Source organism: Schistosoma haematobium, chromosome ZW (genome assembly GCF_000699445.3).
Source record: "Schistosoma haematobium chromosome ZW, whole genome shotgun sequence".
NCBI lineage: Eukaryota > Metazoa > Platyhelminthes > Trematoda > Strigeidida > Schistosomatidae > Schistosoma > Schistosoma haematobium.
Genome location: NC_067195.1, coordinates 48,306,255 through 48,326,432, shown reverse-complemented (window position 1 = coordinate 48,326,432; position 20,178 = coordinate 48,306,255). Strand labels below are relative to the sequence as shown.

Below are 20,178 nucleotides of genomic sequence, written 5' to 3'. Positions count from 1 at the left end.
AATATACACATTTGTACCACTTAGTCACACATTTAATCTATCTCTGTAGCTCCAAACAAGAAAAAGATTAACGATTGATTATTAAATTATGACGTACATGAATAGGATCAGAATGTTATATCTGTTTAATAGATTCAACTATTTTAACATTATTGTTTCGTAGTTAATTATGATGTCAGTCATTTTTATTATTTTGATAACTAATATCAAACGATGTGAAGAAAGTTTCAGTCCTAAAATAGGATTAGACAATGAATCAGATTGATGATTTATTACAGGAAGCTGGAGTTTTTTCATTATTAAAGGGAACCTTAAAAAATAATAATAAATCATGTATAAACATGATTCAGATTGTGTTTTTGTTAGTCAGAAAATATTTGACAAATATAATGTTTTTAACTCATATTGTTAAGAATCGAGAAGTATAATTGACTTTATTTATTATTATTTTGTTGTAGTGAATCTACTTCACAGACTAACATCAACCGGTGAACCATTTGAGATCTTTCAGCAGTGGAAATATCCTACCCTACTAGCAATTGAGATCAAAATATTTAGGTTTCGTACCGAACATGCTACCTTTAAGTAACTGCATTGTATTATCTTAAGTTTCATTCAGTTTACAATATCATATAACTGTTCGACTTCAAATTTCCACAAAACAATCATAGTAAATAAATCAAAATTTGTTGAATAAAAAGAAAGTGACTGAATAGTTCTTCATTTAAAAATAGGCAAAAATACAAATAAATATTCTAATCATTCAATAAATCAACGTACGAGATATGGAACAAATAACTAAACAGACATAATAAGTCTGTTAATTAGAACTGAAAAAAAAATGTGAATTATTGACAAAAACTATTTATTGTTTAATGAATAGAGTATTGTAAACAACGTTGGAAGCAACTTTTCAGAAACCTCTCTTCACGAAAAATTACTTAAACATCGTGTATATGTATGAATATACAAGTGATTAAAATGGTGCTTATCTTAATAATTGCTTTAGACATGATTCCTCATAGCTTGTGTACAGTAACATGTTTGTTTATAACATTAATACATTTAATACCTGAGCGATTACCTGATGATCTGTTTGATGCATCAATTATCTCAGGAATATGTTCAATAGAATTTATACTGTCATTGATTGTTCTGAATGTAAAAAGGTCTTTACTAAAAAAATCCCTAAAAAGATCTTATAAAGACCGTCTAGCCCATTGTATTTGATTAATATGAGATTAATATAAGATCATTTAATTTAGTCCATTTTCATTAGAACATTTTGTAGGCAGTGGAATCGAAATATTCATTTAAAAAAATATTCAAGTTGGTCTATTTGAATATGACAGCTACTGTTACTGGTCAATCAAGTAAGAATTATATTTGCTCCACATGCTTTATAACTTATAAATCATTTATTATTCTGGATCTAGAACAATGTTCAAAATTTAATCTCCTGTAGACATTGATCTGGTGATATCTAGCTATTAATTTATTGCAAAAAGAAAGAATTATTTCAAAGGTGCATTTATAGATATAATCATTACTACTACTAATGTAACGAAGGAAAAGACAGATGGGAGCAACCAATTATAGTTTAATACAAAATCATAGAGTTCTTTCGTCAGATGTGAAAACCATGCATTCAATATTTTATTTGCAAATCCTCCATCGATTGTCTCAAACTTCACTGTTCCTTCATTATCATAACAATAAAAAAGCATATGAAACATTGGATATATTTTTGCAACCGATCCCTAGAAAGTTTTCAGTAATTGGGAAACATTATGGTTTTTTTAATCTTATTTCTACCAGATTTTTAGTAGTTTTAATAATCTTCCAGAGTGGAGTTCATGGATGTGCACTTCTGAGGAGTCCCATAGTAGGACGAAACAGCTGTCTAATGCTTCCAGATTTTCCATGGTAGTTTAGCTTTAATCGACTCATGAATTCAACTATTAAATCTTTTAATGTTTATTATATTTTGGAATGGATGATGACCATTTTATAAATTCAAATTTTTGTCATATTCTTAATACGCGTTATAATAATAGTTTAGTGTAACTTGAAATAACATTGACATGTTTATGTCATGTGCATTTTTTAGAATATTGACTGAATCCTATTGAGTGAATGTTCAGTGAAGTTTTTAAATTAATTGACTTAAAATCACAATGTATTTTGTGTAATTGGCTTGAAATTCTAACTTCAGTGAAATTAATCTCAGCATAGATTCAAACCTGTTCCATCTGTCATTAACTGATCAACGGAATTCGATCAGATTCTTATTATAAAAAAATATAAATAAAATTGAACAGTTGAAGGAAAATGCATAGAAGCTATCATAAAGATGCTTAGTAATCAACACTTGTTTAGACTATTAAAAGGATTTAGTTCAACAAAATGTCCGAAAAAATCATTTCATTCATAAATCACCAGAAGACTGTTATATTCTACACATGTTAGTTGTTTGTTATCAGTGAATAGCTTAAATCAACATTGCCAACTTTTGATTCTATAGATGTTTAAAAAATTCTCGTAAATTTCAATTAATAATTATAGCAGATTTTATCGATGCACCAAAAACAGACCTGACTAAATTTCAGAGTCATTGTTAACTATGGTTAAATTCATGATGTGAACTGTCCTAATCATTAGTAAACTAAATGTATTGAGAAAAATGAGAATTTAGTTGTGATAACAGAAAATGAATAACTTCCATTATTACAAAGTTTTTGGTAGTCAGAATGTTAATGATTACTTTTGTCAAAATTTAATTTCAAACGACAAAGCATATATACGTTAAATCGTCGAGTTAACGTAAAATTTAAGCCTCCTGACAGTCACAGTAGAACATATGAACTTATTGTATGATAGTTACGTAATGTATTTAAAGACCACATGCATCAATTACCTATTAATACTGAGGCTCAAGTATACTGATAGCATACATACACACGTTTGACCTTATAATTATTCTAACAATTTCAAATCAGTATGGTTTCTAAATCTGAAAAGCATATAATATAACTTAAATCCTCTAACAATTACTAAACTATACTTACTCGAAACTGTTACGAAATAAGAACAACTCGGTACTGAAATGAACATTTTTTGAACTGAGATTGCAGAATTTTAGTGATAACCAGCAGAAAACAAAAAATTCTAAATAACTGCTTTAATCCTTTCTCAATCTTTGATATTTTAGTAATCTATTGAGATCAGTAAAGTTTAAACGCCCTGAGCCAAAAAGTAAGTTAATTCCAATCACTTTGCAGAGACCTTAATCAGTGTCTTTGTGTTCTGTAGATCCTTATATTCATCAGTAAACATCTTAATCATAGAACTGATTTTGGAGATTTTTCCAGTTAACATTTCAAACTGTTTAACTTATCGTTTCGTGCTTCAGTTTTACTACTGTTTAGTATTAATGTAATTATCATTGGTTTATGGGCAAAGATGGATGGTGGCTAGCAGTGGAATCCAGGACGCACGTTCCGTCCTGTTGGGGATTCGTCAGCTGGATATACCTGCATCCTAGATTTTCTGTACACTCCGGAGCTCGAACCCAGTACCATTCGCTCCAAGTGCCATTACGCTATCCACTTACCTACTGAGTCCTGATTCGAACAAATAATACAAAATGTACATTAGTTTATGATCTATTGTTATCATTTTGAACTATTTTTATTGTGTTATCTACGAAACATAATAGCTTGAATGACTGCATTGTTGTGCTGAAATGTGTACATTTCTAAAAAAGATCTGTTACAATATTAGTAATAATCTAAAACAAAATGATTATTTTGATAAAAATTTACTGTTTCGATTGAATTACGCATATTCGTACGCTGGATTTTTAAGTCATCCTAAGGTCAATGTAGTGTTCCTGATATAATTCAGATAAATCTAAAGAAATAATCAGATCTCAAACTGTTAAGATGTTGTATATGTGACAATAATTACTTTCTTTTTTCTTATTAAAACTTCTATAGGAACCAGTTAAACCCCAAGGACAAACTATTATACCATATAATTTATTGTACACTAATCAAGAAAACTAGCGTAGAATTCATGACTTACGCATAGCATTTCGTGTTTCAATTCTGAAAATGACAGGCTTATAAAAATCCATAAAAAAGGGGTTTTTTCAAATGTGAACAGTGACTCAAGAGTCGTGTGTTGTGTTCTACTTATATCGACATGAGCAGTATATATCAGTATCAGGATTAGAATGTCTGATAGCAAAAGGTCGAGAAGGAAAGAACTAGAACACAAAGCAATTGGTATGAAAATGCAGGAACAATGAATTCTAAGACGATTGACTAATGTTTACAAAAGAAACATTCAAGTTTGAGACAATTAGTTGACATTTTGCAACTGAAGTATTTACTGTATGGTTCTCAGATTTTACTTAAATGTCCTATAAGTTTGTGTTCAAATACATTCGATTGTCCCCCACTTGTATTCTCGTTCGCTACAGTACTCAGCATTTTATGAATTAACTTACCGTAAAGTAAATGAATTAGTCTATTTAAAAGCTGCCATTTTTACGATTTATTAAACACGAAACGTCTTAATAATCATGTGTATATTAGAGACTAATTATCGGAAAGATTCTCGGAGTTCTATCATGAGAAATCCAACTACGTCGGAAATAAAACATGCTACTGACAGTATTAGATAAATGATAACACAATATTGAGAGTAGACTAAAGTTTTAAATGTGAAGTATTGAATGCTGACGCATAGATAACTGACTTTTAGAGAAAAGTATTGGTTCTGGATTCAATCACTGGCTCGGTTATCGATGTGTATTGAACTGAGTAGTAATAACTTCTAATTATGACTCGAATACGTAAATGTCACAACTCATTTTTCTCTTTGAACTACGGTTACCTCAAAAGACGAACTTTCAAAAGAATATTTGTATGTAGAAACTAAAAGAGCACTGATGTAAGGAAACAACGAACTTGAAAACAAGGTGACCGTTCAGCATACTAAAAGGGTGACTGAAAAATACAAAAAAACAATGTCTTGTATTCGGTTGGCAGTCAAAAATGGCTTCTGCCGGCAGTTTTAATTTAGAAAAATTTAAGTTCATATTCACGAAAATGAAATAGCTGATAAATAAATAAATAGTATTGTGGAGATTAAACATTAACAGTTGTTTCTGCACATATATGTTCCAATCTATACCTAATTAATGATTTTGTGCTGTTAGGTTGTTATTGGTTGTTTTAAAATTAGTTCCAGTCAATGATAAAGATAATCTTCAAAATACACAATCTCTATATTCTTCTTAACTAAATCTATATTTTTAAAAGTTAATCGTATTACTAACAGTATTTCTTTTACTATTGATATTGCTATTAGCTTAGGTGATAGGAAATATAAATCTTATGAAAAAAGTTGTTAACGGTCATAGGAAAGACAAGATACATGGTTTCGGGACAAATTATTTTGTCCCATTTGATAATTTTTTGAAAAAGTTTTAATAAAATATTTTTGGATTAAGTTCTAAGTAATTAAGTTCAAAATATTTCAAATTTAATAGTTTGGATCATGAACTGACAAGCGTCGGAAACCAGAAAGCACTGGACAACTTTTTTGTTTCAATATAAAACTATTCATACTGAACTTAGGACCTAAATGTATCACTATGGCAAAATGTAGACCATTGAATCGACATCCTATGGTTTACCCTTTTACCTCCAATCAGTTCGTCTTGGCTTTCTTTCAACTTGTTTATTATCAGTAATCTGTTTCAATTATCTGTAAGTGCCATATACTAATACCTTTTATCATAGATTTATTTATTCTTCTAAGATCAGTCGATTTGAACATAAACATTTCACAAAATAATATTGTAAAATTATCGTCACAGTATGATTCTCATCAATCGTTATTCAATGTTGACTATATTCCATTTATTAAAGTTGAGTTTTATTGTTTTATTATTATTATTATATTATTATTATTATTGTTATTATGAAATAACAGTTGTCCTTAGTGTGTTCACAGAAAAAAATATCTAGTTCTTTTTGTTATAAATATGCTCTTTAAACTAAAAAATTTGTAGGGATCATATCCGTATAATTTAACTTAATCTAGTTTGTTACATCTTCTGACCCCCCCACACACTCACTGTTAGTTCATCCTAATATGATGTTTATGATGTATAATAATTCAATTCAAGTCAATGAGATTAATTCGGCTAAATAAACAGGAATCGGTATTATTAATATATCAATTCACACTCTGTAAACTAAAGAGCTACCTTTGAAAAAAAGTTGTCATATATATAGTGAGCTAATAATTAACTGTATAAAAGTCCTGTGACAACATTAATTCATTTCTAAACTAACGAAACTGAGTTTAATTCACATATATTGGTTGTTTGGATCTTACGATTGATGTTTACGGATGTGATTGATCAATCTCTTTTGGTATATGTGGATACTGTCTGGATTGCCTCAATATTTTCAGCAGGTCACTAGCATTCCATAAGCCAGTAACTATCTGAACTTAGTATCTAAATGGATAACGCGATTATATTTGGAATGAAAGGTACCGTATTCGACTCTTGAAGTGAACATCAAATCAGGGACGAAGATACACCCGGGTGATGAGTCCCAAATAGGATGAAACGTGCATCTTGGATTCCACTGTTAGCCATCATCCATCTCTACTTAAAATATCGAAGTTGATGTCTTATGATGATGGCATCAAATAGGCTATAAGCTTCACTATCTTTAAATTCATCTGTCTGGACTTCGACATTATGCACAATATTCTATTAACAGATATGAGAAATCTTTCAAGAACATCAATATCACTATTAGCTTTAATCAAGAGAACAGCAAATAATATACGCTAGGTTTTGTTAATAAATCAAATTATTCAATTGATTCTATGGTGTAATTCAAATTGTCGATTGTTTTAACTTGATTAAACTTCAAACTATCCGGATTATCTTTATCGATTCAATATGCATCGATGGATAACTGCAAACATTTACATTTATTCAATGTGTGTATCCTTATTAGTTGTTTAAAATGATCTCATAGAATTTGTTCAATTAGTCTCAATAAGTCACAATTAATAGGCCAAAATAATATATGATAAATATATTGAAAATAATTAGGTTAACACAATTATGATTTCAGTCATTAATTTTTTATGATAATTATCATTAATTGAATAATTGATACTCTTTATCATATAAATTACCTATAGAGAATTCTCTTTAGCATAATTTGATTTCAAATGTACATAATTTCAACTGGCTTCAAACATCCTTCAAGGTTAAATCCATTTCAGGTAAACTACAATCAATATCATGATGTCAGAAAGCTAAATACAAAGTTTTGTGAAAGACTTTATGTCAGACATCACCAAGTTGCATGCCGAATTCAACACTGGCAGAAAAACTGTTCATATATAAACTACATGACAAACAGAGAAACTTCTCAAGACTACATAAGCTAAGACTATAGTATAGAGAATTCAAAAAATAGTTTACATTACTGAACAACTGTCTGGAGTTTAACAAAATATTCAAGATCTACGAAATCAGGCTAGTACATAACATTAAATTAGATTAGAGACTAATAATAATAAAATTATCAAAAATACAGATGTGGAATATTCACTGTTATCCAATATGACTGGAAATAGATCTACATAATGGTAGATTGTCGTAGTACGTTTCGAGCGATCTGATCACACATATTCTAGTTAATAGGTATATGAAATATAAAAGGTCAACTAGACAAGTTATCTCCGCCTGTAGCTCTTCTAGAGTTACTATCGTTCCCAAGCCCGTGTAAAGAGGGAGGGTTGGGCATGGGGTTAGCGACCCCATCCTGTAGAAAACTAACTCGTTGAAAAAACGCTAACCAGAAAAATTATTCGAACCATTTAAACCCTGCACTGGGAGTTAGAAAATCTTCATTTAGAAGAACTATGACGCCTCACGATGAAAGCCGTGTTCCTTCGGAAATCACGAAGCCGACGCCCCTTCTAACAGCCAGAACAACAATTTTTATAGGTACATGAAATACTCGTACAATGTGGGAGACCGGGGGAGTCTTCCAAACTGCTGCAGAGATGAGGAGATATAACCTAGAGCTGCTTGGGATCAGTGAACCACATTGGACGCAAGTTGGACGACAACGACTAACTTCAGGAGAGCTTCTGTTATACTCCGGCCATGAAGAAGAAAATACCCCACATACACACGGAGTTGCATTGATGTCCAATCAAGCACAAAATGCACTTATAGGATGGGAATCTGATGGACCAAGCATCATCAAAGCCTCATTCAAAACAAAGAAAGAGGGGATTACATTGAACGTCATCCAATGCTATGCGCCTACCAACGACCACAATAAAGGCGCTCAAGATCGATTCTACAATAGGCTGCAGTCAATCGTCGAGAAGTGCCCAACAAAGGACTTGACCATTCTGATGGGCGATTTAAATGCCAAGGTTGGAATGAACAACACCGGATATGGGACGACACGGACCTGGAGAAAGGAACAAAAACGGTGAGAGATTTGCGAACCTATGTGCCTTCAATAAACTGGTCATAGGCGGCACCATATTCCCACATAGACGCATACACAAAACCACATGGACGTCACCGGATCACACCACGCAAAACCAAATCGACCATATCTGGATCAACAAAAAGTTCAGGAGGACGATGGAGAACGTGAGAACCAAGATAGGAGCTGATATAGCATCAGATCATCACTTGCTGTTCGTCAAGATGAAATCGAAACTCAAGATGCACTGGACAACGGAGCGGACAATATCACAAAAGTTCAATACGGCCTTTCTTCAGGATATTGACAAACTCAACAAATTCAAGATAGTCCTCAGCAATAAGATCCAGGCCTTTCATGATCTACTCAATGGAGAAGGAACTACTATGGAGAGCAACTGGAACGGGATCAAGGAGGCAATCACTTCAACATGTCATGAGGTCCTGAGCCACAAGAAGCAACATCACAAGGAATAGATCACTGTTGATACACCAGATAAGATTCAAGAAAGAAGGAACAAGAAAGCAGCAATCAATACCAGCCGAACAAGAGCAGAAAAATCCAAGGCACAAGCTGAATACACGGAAGTAAACAAGCAAGTGAAGAGGAGCATCAGAACTGACAAACGTAAATATGTGGAAGATTTAGCAACGATGGTGGGAAAGGCTGCAAGAGAAAGAAACATGAGACAACTGTATGACACGACAAAGAAACTCTCTGGAAATCACCGTAAACCAGAACGACTAGTGAAAAGCAAGGAAGGCAAGGTAATCACCAACGTTGAAGAACAACGAAACAGGTGGGTAGAACACTTCAAAGAACTCTTGAATCGACCGGCTCCACTGAACCCACTGAACATCGAAGCAGCTCCACGGACCTCCCAATCAATGTTGGCCCACCAACGATTGAAGAGATAAGCATGGCCATCAGAAAAATCAAGAGTGGCAAAGCAGCAGGACCGGACAACATTCCAGCAGAGGCACTGAAAGCAGACGTAGCGGCAACTGCAAAGATAGTCCACATTCTCTTCAATAAGATTTGGGATGAGGAACAAGTACCAACAGACTAGGAAGAAAGACTTCTGATCAAAATACCAAAGAAAGGCGATCTCAGCAACTGTGATAACTACAAGGGCATCACTCTTCTCTCAATACGGGAAAAAGTCCTCAATAGGGTATTGTTAAACAGAATGAAGGACTCCGTAGACGCCCAACTTCGAGACCAGCAGTCAGGATTACGTAAGGATCGATCGTATACAGACCAAATCGCAACTCTTCGGATCATTGTACAACAATCAACTGAATGGAATTCATCACTCTACATCAACTTCATTGACTATGAGAAAGCATTTGATAGCGTGGACGGAACAACACTATGGAAACTTCTTCGACACTACGGCGTGCCTCGGAAGATAGTCAATATCATACAGAATTCCTATGATGGATTAAACTGCAAAATTGTGCATGGAGGACAATTGACAGACTCGTTCGAGGTAATGACCAGTGTTAGGCAAGGTTGCTTACTCTCACCCTTTCTCTTTCTCCTGGTGATCGACTGGATCATGAAGACGTCAACATCTGAAGGGAAACGCGGGATACAGTGGACATCTAGGATGCAGCTGGACGATCTAGACTTCGCAGATGATCTGGCCCTCCTATCGCAATCGCAACAACAAATGCAGGAGAAGACGACCAGTGTAGCAGCAGCCTCAGCAGCAGTAGGTCTCAATATACACAAAGAGAAAAGCAAGATTTTCCGATACAACACAGCATGCACCAATCCAATCACAATTGACGGAGAAGATTTGGAAGATGTGAAAACCTTTACATATTTGGGCAGCATCATTGATGAACGTGGTGGGTCTGATGCAGATGTAAAAGCGCGGATCGGTAAAGCAAGAGCAGTAACAGTAAGCAAGGGTAGCAAAGATAATAATACAGTGTACAATGTGAAAACCACGTTGAATAGTAAATCAGTGTTAGCAGAGTAGATTAAATGTAAGAACGAATTGAAAGCTTCTCTAGGATTTTGTGTGTGATGTTGAATGATAAATATCTAATCAGTACTCACTAAATAAAGTAATAATGAACTTTTAATATATCTAATCAATCTTTACTTACCTGTGCTGGATAGTGTTTAAAAAACTGAGAGTGACCTAGTCTGTTCGTTTAGCCTATGTGTCACATGCTGAGAGAGAAGATAAATTTATAAGTGAATGTATAAAAGTGTTTAATTTGGACGGAGTATCCCTTACTTAAATTAGTAGTAGCCAAAGAGAAATAAACAGTCTATGTTAGTCTACGGAAAGATTTCGTGCCAGTAATATTTCTTACAACAACACTTCCTTAACCTTACTCATACATAATTCGTAACAAACCATTGGAAAAATTGTTCTTTTTTAACATACAAACACAATAAATAAATGTGTTTTTATTCAGTCACTTATGGTTTTAACTATTCAACAAAAAGTTCCATGCTATTTTAATGTAACTATTTTTTATACTACTAACAGTAATTAATTTGTATTGAGTAGTTTTGAAATAAAAATATTAAGGATTGAAAAGTCACTAAGTATGTCATACTTCTTTCTTATATCATCCATACATCAAAAGACTTGAGTGGAGAAACAAGTTTTGATCATTGTTTTTTTTAAATTTCATTTTTATTCACTTTGAAATCTTTCAACAGTAAAGGGTTAGCGACAGTCGTCACTATGCTTAAGACTTTGATACAGTATTAAGCGGTATCTTCAGTCTTAAGGCAACTGATTATCTTTCTCTAAGATTTGAACATGCGCTACCTAGCGTGATAATCGAGCTTTTTAAGATAATACCAAGCTGTTGTATGGTAAATATGTTTATGCCAATCGATAGTTTTAATGAAACTGTAACTGCAATTGAGTTCTATCGATATCTACGTTTTCCTGTATTTAAAATTATTTATTGGTTAGATATCGAGGTTCACAACGTTTTTTAAATATACAGCCATCTATCCTCATATTTATTTTATATTTTCAGACATTTAACTCAGATACATAGATAAAGATTAAAATCTTTGGCACGGTACGGAACAATGACTTCAGGTTTAATTATCTGAATTAGTTTACGTATAGACAGAATCTTGGATGATTTAGTGACCTGCGTGACCGTCGTTTCAATTTTCACCATGTGGAAGTGTTTTTTTAACTGTCAACATTCTAGTATAATAGTAATTTTTATTCGACTTATTATAAAAGCAGGATATATTTTCCAAAAATGTAAATATTATAAAGTGCAATTTAATTGTCAGCAAAACCGACACAAATGCTCCACTTGGAGCTACTGGGTAGTGATGCCAAATTTGCTAGCTAATTCAGAGAGTTGTTGAAAGTTCAACTAATCCACCAATTCTATGCTGTACTTGGACTACGTAAAGTTTACTCTTCGAGGCTTTAAAAATCGTAACGGGCTGTCTGATGTGTACGCTTATGTATATGAATTGCATGATTCTTGGCTTGTGAAGTTTATGTATGTAGGTACAAGCAGAAGATATGCGCCTGAGTTAGTACAACAAATGTAAGCTGAAAAATGTTTGCATCATGTCTAATAAAACCAGCGCCCTTATCCTTCAGGTTAAGGAGATAATAGAAAGATATAGTAGTAAACATCAAGGGGAGGTGACCACCAACCCTTCATGAGAGAGTGCTTATGGTTATGTAAATATCGCAAAGTGTATGTACGAAAGTCTTTGTACCAGTGATAAGCATGTAATGCTTAAGAACCAGTCAGTATAAAATACGTTCGAAAATAGCGGTGCCCATCTATCTTTCAGGTGAGTGAATATATTTACATGTATACTATGGGCTGCAGGGGTGAGAACTTGTGTGACCGGTATGCATACAGACTCTAGTAGCCCTGGAGGTACCAATTTCTTCCTGCAATCATATCCACGTGGTGGGTTTGTGAACCCTTAAAACACAGAATTAAAATCCAGTAAAAGCACACCGGCTTCATCAGATAAGGATCTATCAACCTTAAATGGCTGGAACACCACATCACAACCTAATTATCAGTTAATTCAATTCTCTTGTAAGTTGGGCATTAATCTGTCAGAAGAATTATTTATGATGTCAGTGTTTTAAATCCTGCTATACTACGGAGAACAACATAATTATGAACAAAATGAAGAATAACACGAATTAGAAGTTATTGTAGTGATTAGAAAGTTACATTTATGGTCGAATAGGTTGATGGCTTTTTGTTTTTTGTTGTGATGGGTAATTTGATCAAAGTTTCAATTGAGATTATGAACCGATCAGTGTTAGCCTACCACTGAAAATCTGGAGGCACTAGTTCATGATCTCAGTTTGATCAGAACTAGTAACCATTCAAAAAATGGATAAATATACTTCTGATATTTGTTGTAAGCATTAATCATTGATTGGTAAATAGGCCGTTTATGATGAAAACTATTTTCACAGCATAATATACCAAAAATGATAGCCAATATCTCCTGAGAGTTTTACATTTCCTAATGCTTAAGTCCGCTGTCAGAAATTATCAATAATATGGGGTTTAGAGAAGATTTTAGACTTTCGTAAATTATATAACGGACCGCTCTTAATTAAATAACTAATTAAAACTAAAAATCACTAGATGATCGCGCAATATCGCCGATTGGTTGAATTTAAGCATGTATACCATTGAATTCCAGTCAGTGGTCTGAGGTTTATGTTCTCTCATGCGAAACCAAACGTCCCAGGTCCAGTCCCTAATGCGGGGTGAACGGACATTGCTGAGGAGTCCCACAAATGAGGTTAATTAACAAGATAACAAAAACTGAGTCATTATAATAAAATATATCATATACCCAGAAGACAGGGTAATTACCAAAAAGCTACCGTAATATTTTCAAGCCCAGAAATCAATCGCTTCCTGATCGTTGGTGCTGACTAACTTTTAGCGATTAAGCTTATAAGCTAAGCACTTCAATACTGAGGTATTCTTTTTATTTAATATGGTATAATCAAAAGTGGACAATGTGAAACTTCGAAACTTAACTCAGTGATTATTTAAATATACTCGAGTCCATAAAAACAGTGTTGAAAACAATCCATTTCTCAAAAAATGAGTTAAAATCCAAGTGACTCATTGGATACAGTCATAACTAAGACGCTGTATGGAATGGGTTCGAATCTTCTAAGCTGAAATTTCCAAACACCTGTCGATACTAAGAAAGATTACTAAAATAGTATATTCTTAAAATACATGGCTATTTCGCATGGAAATGTAATTTATTTACTTCTAAATATTACGAAGATTTCAGAACGATCACATCTAACTGATCATGTATCAGTTTAAATATGGAGAATGCTTTAGTAGTACAAATATATACACATAAATGACTATGAAAAAGTACACAATAAAATTTCCGGAAAAACTATTCATTAAAACAGGAAACATCTTGATTTTTTATATTTTTAGTCACTTACCAATATCTGACGGAAGTTCTAACAATTTATAAGTTAATGATGGTTGTCTTTCTGGACTCATATCTAATACTTGTAATTCTCTTAACATGAACAATTCAGCTGGTACATTTTCTAAATCTTTTCCTTGTAATTTTAATCTCTTCAATCCTGGATACTCAGTATCATCAGTTTCAATATAAAGTCTTAATGATACATTTGTCATAATTAATGTTTATTTGTTCTTTTTAATTGAAAAATGTTAATTTAATTCAAAATTGAAACAGAATACTATAAATAAATAAACAAATAATTGATTAACTTTGATATTTGTACTGTTTCGTTTAACTGGTTACCAGGGTATTAAAGGTCATAGAGATTCGAGAAATCTAAATTCTGATTGGATAGAAACAGATGTTAAAATTAAAGAAGCTTTTATAAATAAATTATACAAAATACTACTCATATGATAAGATGTTTTATTTTAAAAATAAAACCGATAGTTGCAAATATAGAAGTAGCCAAAAATCTTATCAGGTTAGTTAATACTATGATAAGATCATAGAATTAAGTTGAAGAAAAATTTTCAATATTTTATTTGTCGCAAAAAATGAAAAAAAATTCACCGATGAGGAACTTTTTTTCTATAAATCAATAAAAATCATATTATCACTAAAATTTAGAGCAAAAAAAATCTACTAGGTAACAAGATAATAGTGACAATAATCTTAAAAAGATTATCAATTTCAACTGAATCATTAACATTATAAATAAATCATTTAAGATAACTAGAAATGAAATCTAAAATAGATCTTTTTATAGTTTAATATTAGCTAAAGAATTGTTAGAAACCAAGAATTATTGAATAGATGTTTTGTTTCAGTCTTTAGTCTATCTATCTATTATCATTGTATAGTGAATGGAGAGTTGGTGAAATTAATCAATTTATTGTTTAGTACTAAATTACAGAATGTCTTCATAAATTATAAAAACTATACATTAAATACTTTATTTGCACATCTTCCATCAGTTATTCTTTACATCCTTCATGATTTTTTTCCAATTCTCAATTTCTTTCTGTACTTTTCATTTCAATCATTTTAATCTTCTTTTGACAAGTATTTCACATCTGACTGATGTTCCATACTGCTTACACTTAAAAACTATAAATAGCATACACTACAAGTGCTCACCTCATCTACTAATTCAAACTATAGCAAGCTCAGATATAATTTATCTGAAAGTAGAAATAAATCATTGGCCGATAATTTAACCTGTACAATCATACAGTATTGAAAATAAATTTGTCGAAAAGGAATCTTTCGATGAATAAACTGTTTTACAACTTAACGAATATATATTTGAATTAAATTAATCTTTAGATTTAAAAAAAAAGATTTATATTACAATTCATTTATTCATTTCCTCCACATCCTTATATCTACTTTTAACATGTGTCAATTACCCTGCTTCTTTAATGTTGTCGTGTGTGCTACTGATGTCGACAGATATAAGTAGTATATATCATAAATCGAAGATGAAATGCCCGATAGCAGATGGTTAAGATGATCGAAGAAAAGAGAATGACAACAGAGAGTGATTGATGTGGAGAAGAAGAATCAGTCAAATCTGAGATAATTGATTGACATTTTGCAGGTGAAGTACTTACTGTATGGTTCTCAGATTTTACTAAGAGATTCTGTAGTTTTGTGTTCAAACACATTCGATTGTCCCCACGTTTGTTCGCGTTCACTACAATATGAAGGTTAAATCCGTTTCATAGAATCATGCTACCTAATCATTTAACATGAAAGATCATTCTTGATAGGAATTTTATTACTTTTTAAAAATTTAATTATAATCACTTAGTAAAATAAACTATTCAGAATAATTAATTTAAATTTTTAAAATGCACTCTTTAAGTTAAAACCCCAAAGGTCGTTACAAATATTCGCGCACTTTTCACTTTATCGTTGTTAGCTTACTTAGTTATTGACTTACTCCTGTTACCCCTCGTGGAGGAGCATAGGCCACCCCACCTGGATTCTCCATCGTATTCTTTTAGCTAGAGTTACAACAAAACTACTACATTTTCTTATTCTTTATAATCGTTGGAGTCCTGGTCAAATTGTCACTAAAGGTACAGTCTGAATTCAATTATTAGTTATGATTAGCGATTACATCTGTCTATTCTAATTTAGTAGCCAAGTTATTACTTAATATATTCAGCCACAATACGATAGGTAAGGGAAACTGAGAAGAAAACCTAAAAGAAAGATGGATCATTAGGACCAGAGTAAGATAAAGTAAGAAGTGAATGTAAATAAAATAGTAAAATAGACTCTAAGTCACATCTTTTAATGTTAGTGTATATAAGAAATCTTAAGTATTGATTCCATGAAGTAATATCAATAGTTAATAAAAACGATGATGCTGTGGGAAGACTAGAATACATAATGTAAACAACAGTCAATGTTTATTTAACTTCTGTATCCGCTAAAAATAATCTCCTTCATCTGGTCACCTCCATGTGCATCTACTAGTTCACCTGCTCTCGTGTGCTATCCATGAAATAAAGCGTGAATTTTGACTACAAGATAAGTAAATTTCATCATTGTCTGTATTGTGAACTTGAACTATTATTATCATTTAATTTCATTGATTGCGCATTTGAAAATTTTCCTGTCTCTTAAATTATTACCTATATTCACTTGATTGTATTCGTGATTGTTTCTGACATCGCTCCACTTAATATAATTCCTACGATACCTTTCATTATTTTTAATTAAGGATTTTAACCATCTCACTTCATTCACACTAAAATCCATTGTTAATCATTTAATTTTACACGCGTAACTTACATATTTTAAAGTAAAACTTGTAAGTCACGTCATAATCACAAACTCCATGTTCTCATGAATCGAAAAATGTGTTGTAGATACCAATGATCGAAATCTCAAACCATTAGTATCCTGGTCACTAGCTAAAAAAGTTATAGTCGCGTTCAATTGTGGCTCGTTTATATTTGAAGTTTAGTGATACCATCTGGCAGCTCAAACTGATAGAGATTGAGTGTCATTTGAACAAGTACTGCCATAGTTCAGAGTCAAGAGATTATTGGAATATTCTGCAAATTGTAATGGATATTGTATCCACTCAACTAGGCACCGAACATTTATGTATTATTGTAGAGACCCATTTAGAAATTAGTTATTTAAACTTAGGCTACTTATCATCCGAGCGAAGTGATGAATATACTCAACCATATAAATAACATATGATGAAACTAGTGACAGAAAATTACTTTGAACACGATTGTCGTGAAAACTTAATTGAAATTTCAATTTTCATCAGGACGATTTTGAATCTTATCAGTATTTCCATCTAACATGATTCTGGCATAACGGTAGCTCAAAATAGCTGTACTATACATCAATATTATTATCAATATATGTTGTACTAATTAGAAATATGGCAAAGGGACAAACATAGTGATATGCAAAAATTCATTATTTTCCTCCACCGATAATTAACATATCATTTGAAAATCAGTTAGGGCTTAAAATAATAGAAAGAGAATATACATTGTGACAGAATCATTTACTGAATGTTTCCAAATAATTTTCTTACACAAAGACTTATTTGTCCAGTCGTTAACGTAAGAGAACTATTTTCTTCACCGTTTTTAATTTAATGTAGAACTTCAAATGACAAAAGTTTCTTTATTATATTTCCAAGATTTTTAACAACAATTTTTACACACATGCATAGTATATCTTCCATTGTACTATTAGTCATGTAAATCAGTGAAACATTGAGTACCTAAATGTAATTATCTTTATTGTTTAACCATTTTTCGGATCAACTAATTGTTTAATACTTTATAAGTCGTAAAGAAATTTTGATGCATAAAGTTATATTTATTAGATTAAATAAATATATCATTATTATTAATCTCTTGTAACTAATTAGTAACTGTACACAATAATGCGATTGTTCAGGATACTGTGTTACTTTTATATTTAACTCTGAAAATTGAGAAACCGATAACATTTTAAATGTAGTCACAAACGCAGAAAAATAGGGATTAAAAAACGACCTATTAAGTTATTCCATATTGTTATGGCCTTACGTTTCCTCATGAAAAGCGTACATATACAACTCATCCTGTATTGTTTGCTTATTTGAATCTTCCCATTGTTCACTTTGTATTGTTTGCTTGAATCTTCACACTGATGTTAAGGACTGAGATTGATCAGTCTCTTTTTGGCATATTGTGCGGATTGCCTTAAGTCACAAGAATTATAAACAAAGATGGATAATGGCTAACAGTGGAATCGAAGATGCACGTTTTGTTCTATTTGGGACTTGTCAGCTGGATGTACTTGTACCTCAGAGTTGATGTTCACTTTGGGGCTCGAACCCAGTACAGTTCGCTTCATACGCCATCGCGTTATCCACTTAGCTTGCATATAATGCTTGTGAATTAAAGCTATATCGAGGCACTCCTCACAGTATGTACATATGCCAATAGGAGACTGATCAATCTCACCCCTAAACATCAATGGGAAGATTCAAACAAACAATACTAAGTGAATTCAAACTTCACCCCATTGCACAAACAAGTGGCTATCAGGACTGAGTAGCTAAGTGAATAATGTGGTGGCGTTTGAAGTGGACGGTCCTGAGTTCCAGTCCCTGAGTGAACATCAACTCTGAGGTGTAGATACGTCCGGCTGACGAGTCCCAAATAGGGCGAAACCCACGTTCTGGATTCCACTGCTAGCCACCATCCATCTCTGCTTATAGCACATACACAACATTGACTAAATACTTTATTTGATATAAACAGTATGGTAATATCAACTTAAGTATCAAATTAACAAACCATAACTTGAGTTCAAACAACTAGATTGTACGTAGAAAAAAGACCTATCAAATCAAATGCTTACCGACTAGAAAATCAGGACTGTATGAAATAGTTTTAAGAGTTGCTATGTAGATTTGTCTAACAAAACGGTAATACTAGGCATTGGAAACAATTTCTACCTCGTTAATTTATTGAAATGAATCAGTGAATTCTAGGATAATAAACATTTATAATAAATTATTAGACTAGAATACATATTTAATGTGTATCTATAATGAATCTCTAATCTAACCATATTCAAGAGATCTCGTTTGGTCCTATTAGAATTAATTTAATTTCAGGCTGTTAGCCAACCAGGTAAAATTTTATCTGTTTAAGACTTTGATTTGTGAGAATTGTTTAATCATTTTAGTGCTCGTGCATCTCCTAACGTTGCTCCACTACCTTGTGGATTAGACCTCTAGGTCAAAGGCTCTGGGAGTGGTCCCATAAGAAAACCACCTGACTCGGTTTGGGCGCCCGGGTAAGATCCCAGCCCTCACACAAATCAATTGGTTTATGTGACGCATATATATTTGGTACCTCTTTGTACCAATGTTTATGTTTAAATAATTAATAACTAACCGTCACAAATCCACTTTAAATATCCTGTTTTTGCAACATAATAAACCTTCGTGGTTAACAGATGACATAAATTTCAAAATAAATTTATTGATTACAATCAAATCAAGGGAACCTTTCAAGCCTGAAGGGTACGTTACGTGAGTTAATCTTTCCGGATATCTTTTATTGAACTCTCTTGTATCACATATGCTCATTTAGTTCACATATTCGATTAACGGCACCTTGGTAACCAACTCCGATATTTTTAACTATGCCAATTTCTAGAATTATCACTTCTTAGCACTCTACATTGGTCGATGTATAACAATGACCGTTTTTGTCAGGATTTAGTTTACCCTACTGTTGATATTTAGGATAGCTGACTTTATGCGCAGCGTTTTCGACGGTTAATAAATGTGTTAGCGCAGAAATTAAACCGAACATTCAGGTCCTGATTAGTGTGATAGTGAGTGACCTACAAACTGACTTCCTGCTATAGGTTATGACATTTCACCATGACTTTTTTGTGATATTTGTATATAAAAGTTATTTTACTAGATAAAAGACTATTTTTCTGACCGACGATCGTGCCTTTAACTTCATATCATTCAGGGGCTTAAGTCGAAAATTCAGTCTCGTGAGCAGCTATCAACTCACCCAAATCCTACCATTGTATATCTCCGATCGATCGGCATTCTCTAACT

General features: G+C 32.5%; 1 protein-coding gene across 1 annotated transcript in view; it reads right to left on the bottom strand.

The window, feature by feature from the left end:
- The window catches only part of MS3_00003744 (uncharacterized protein), a 28,461-nt gene extending 9,475 nt beyond the window's left edge, over window positions 1–18,986 (bottom strand). The window contains exons 1-3 of the mRNA XM_051211604.1: window positions 18,954–18,986; window positions 15,671–15,753; window positions 14,026–14,397 (exon numbers count right to left, since the gene is read on the bottom strand). Coding sequence (XP_051071683.1) covers window positions 14,026–14,227 — 202 coding nt within the window. The 5' untranslated portion in view covers window positions 14,228–14,397; window positions 15,671–15,753; window positions 18,954–18,986. The remainder of the gene's footprint in view (window positions 1–14,025; window positions 14,398–15,670; window positions 15,754–18,953) is intronic.
- Window positions 18,987–20,178: the final 1,192 nt, after the last annotated feature.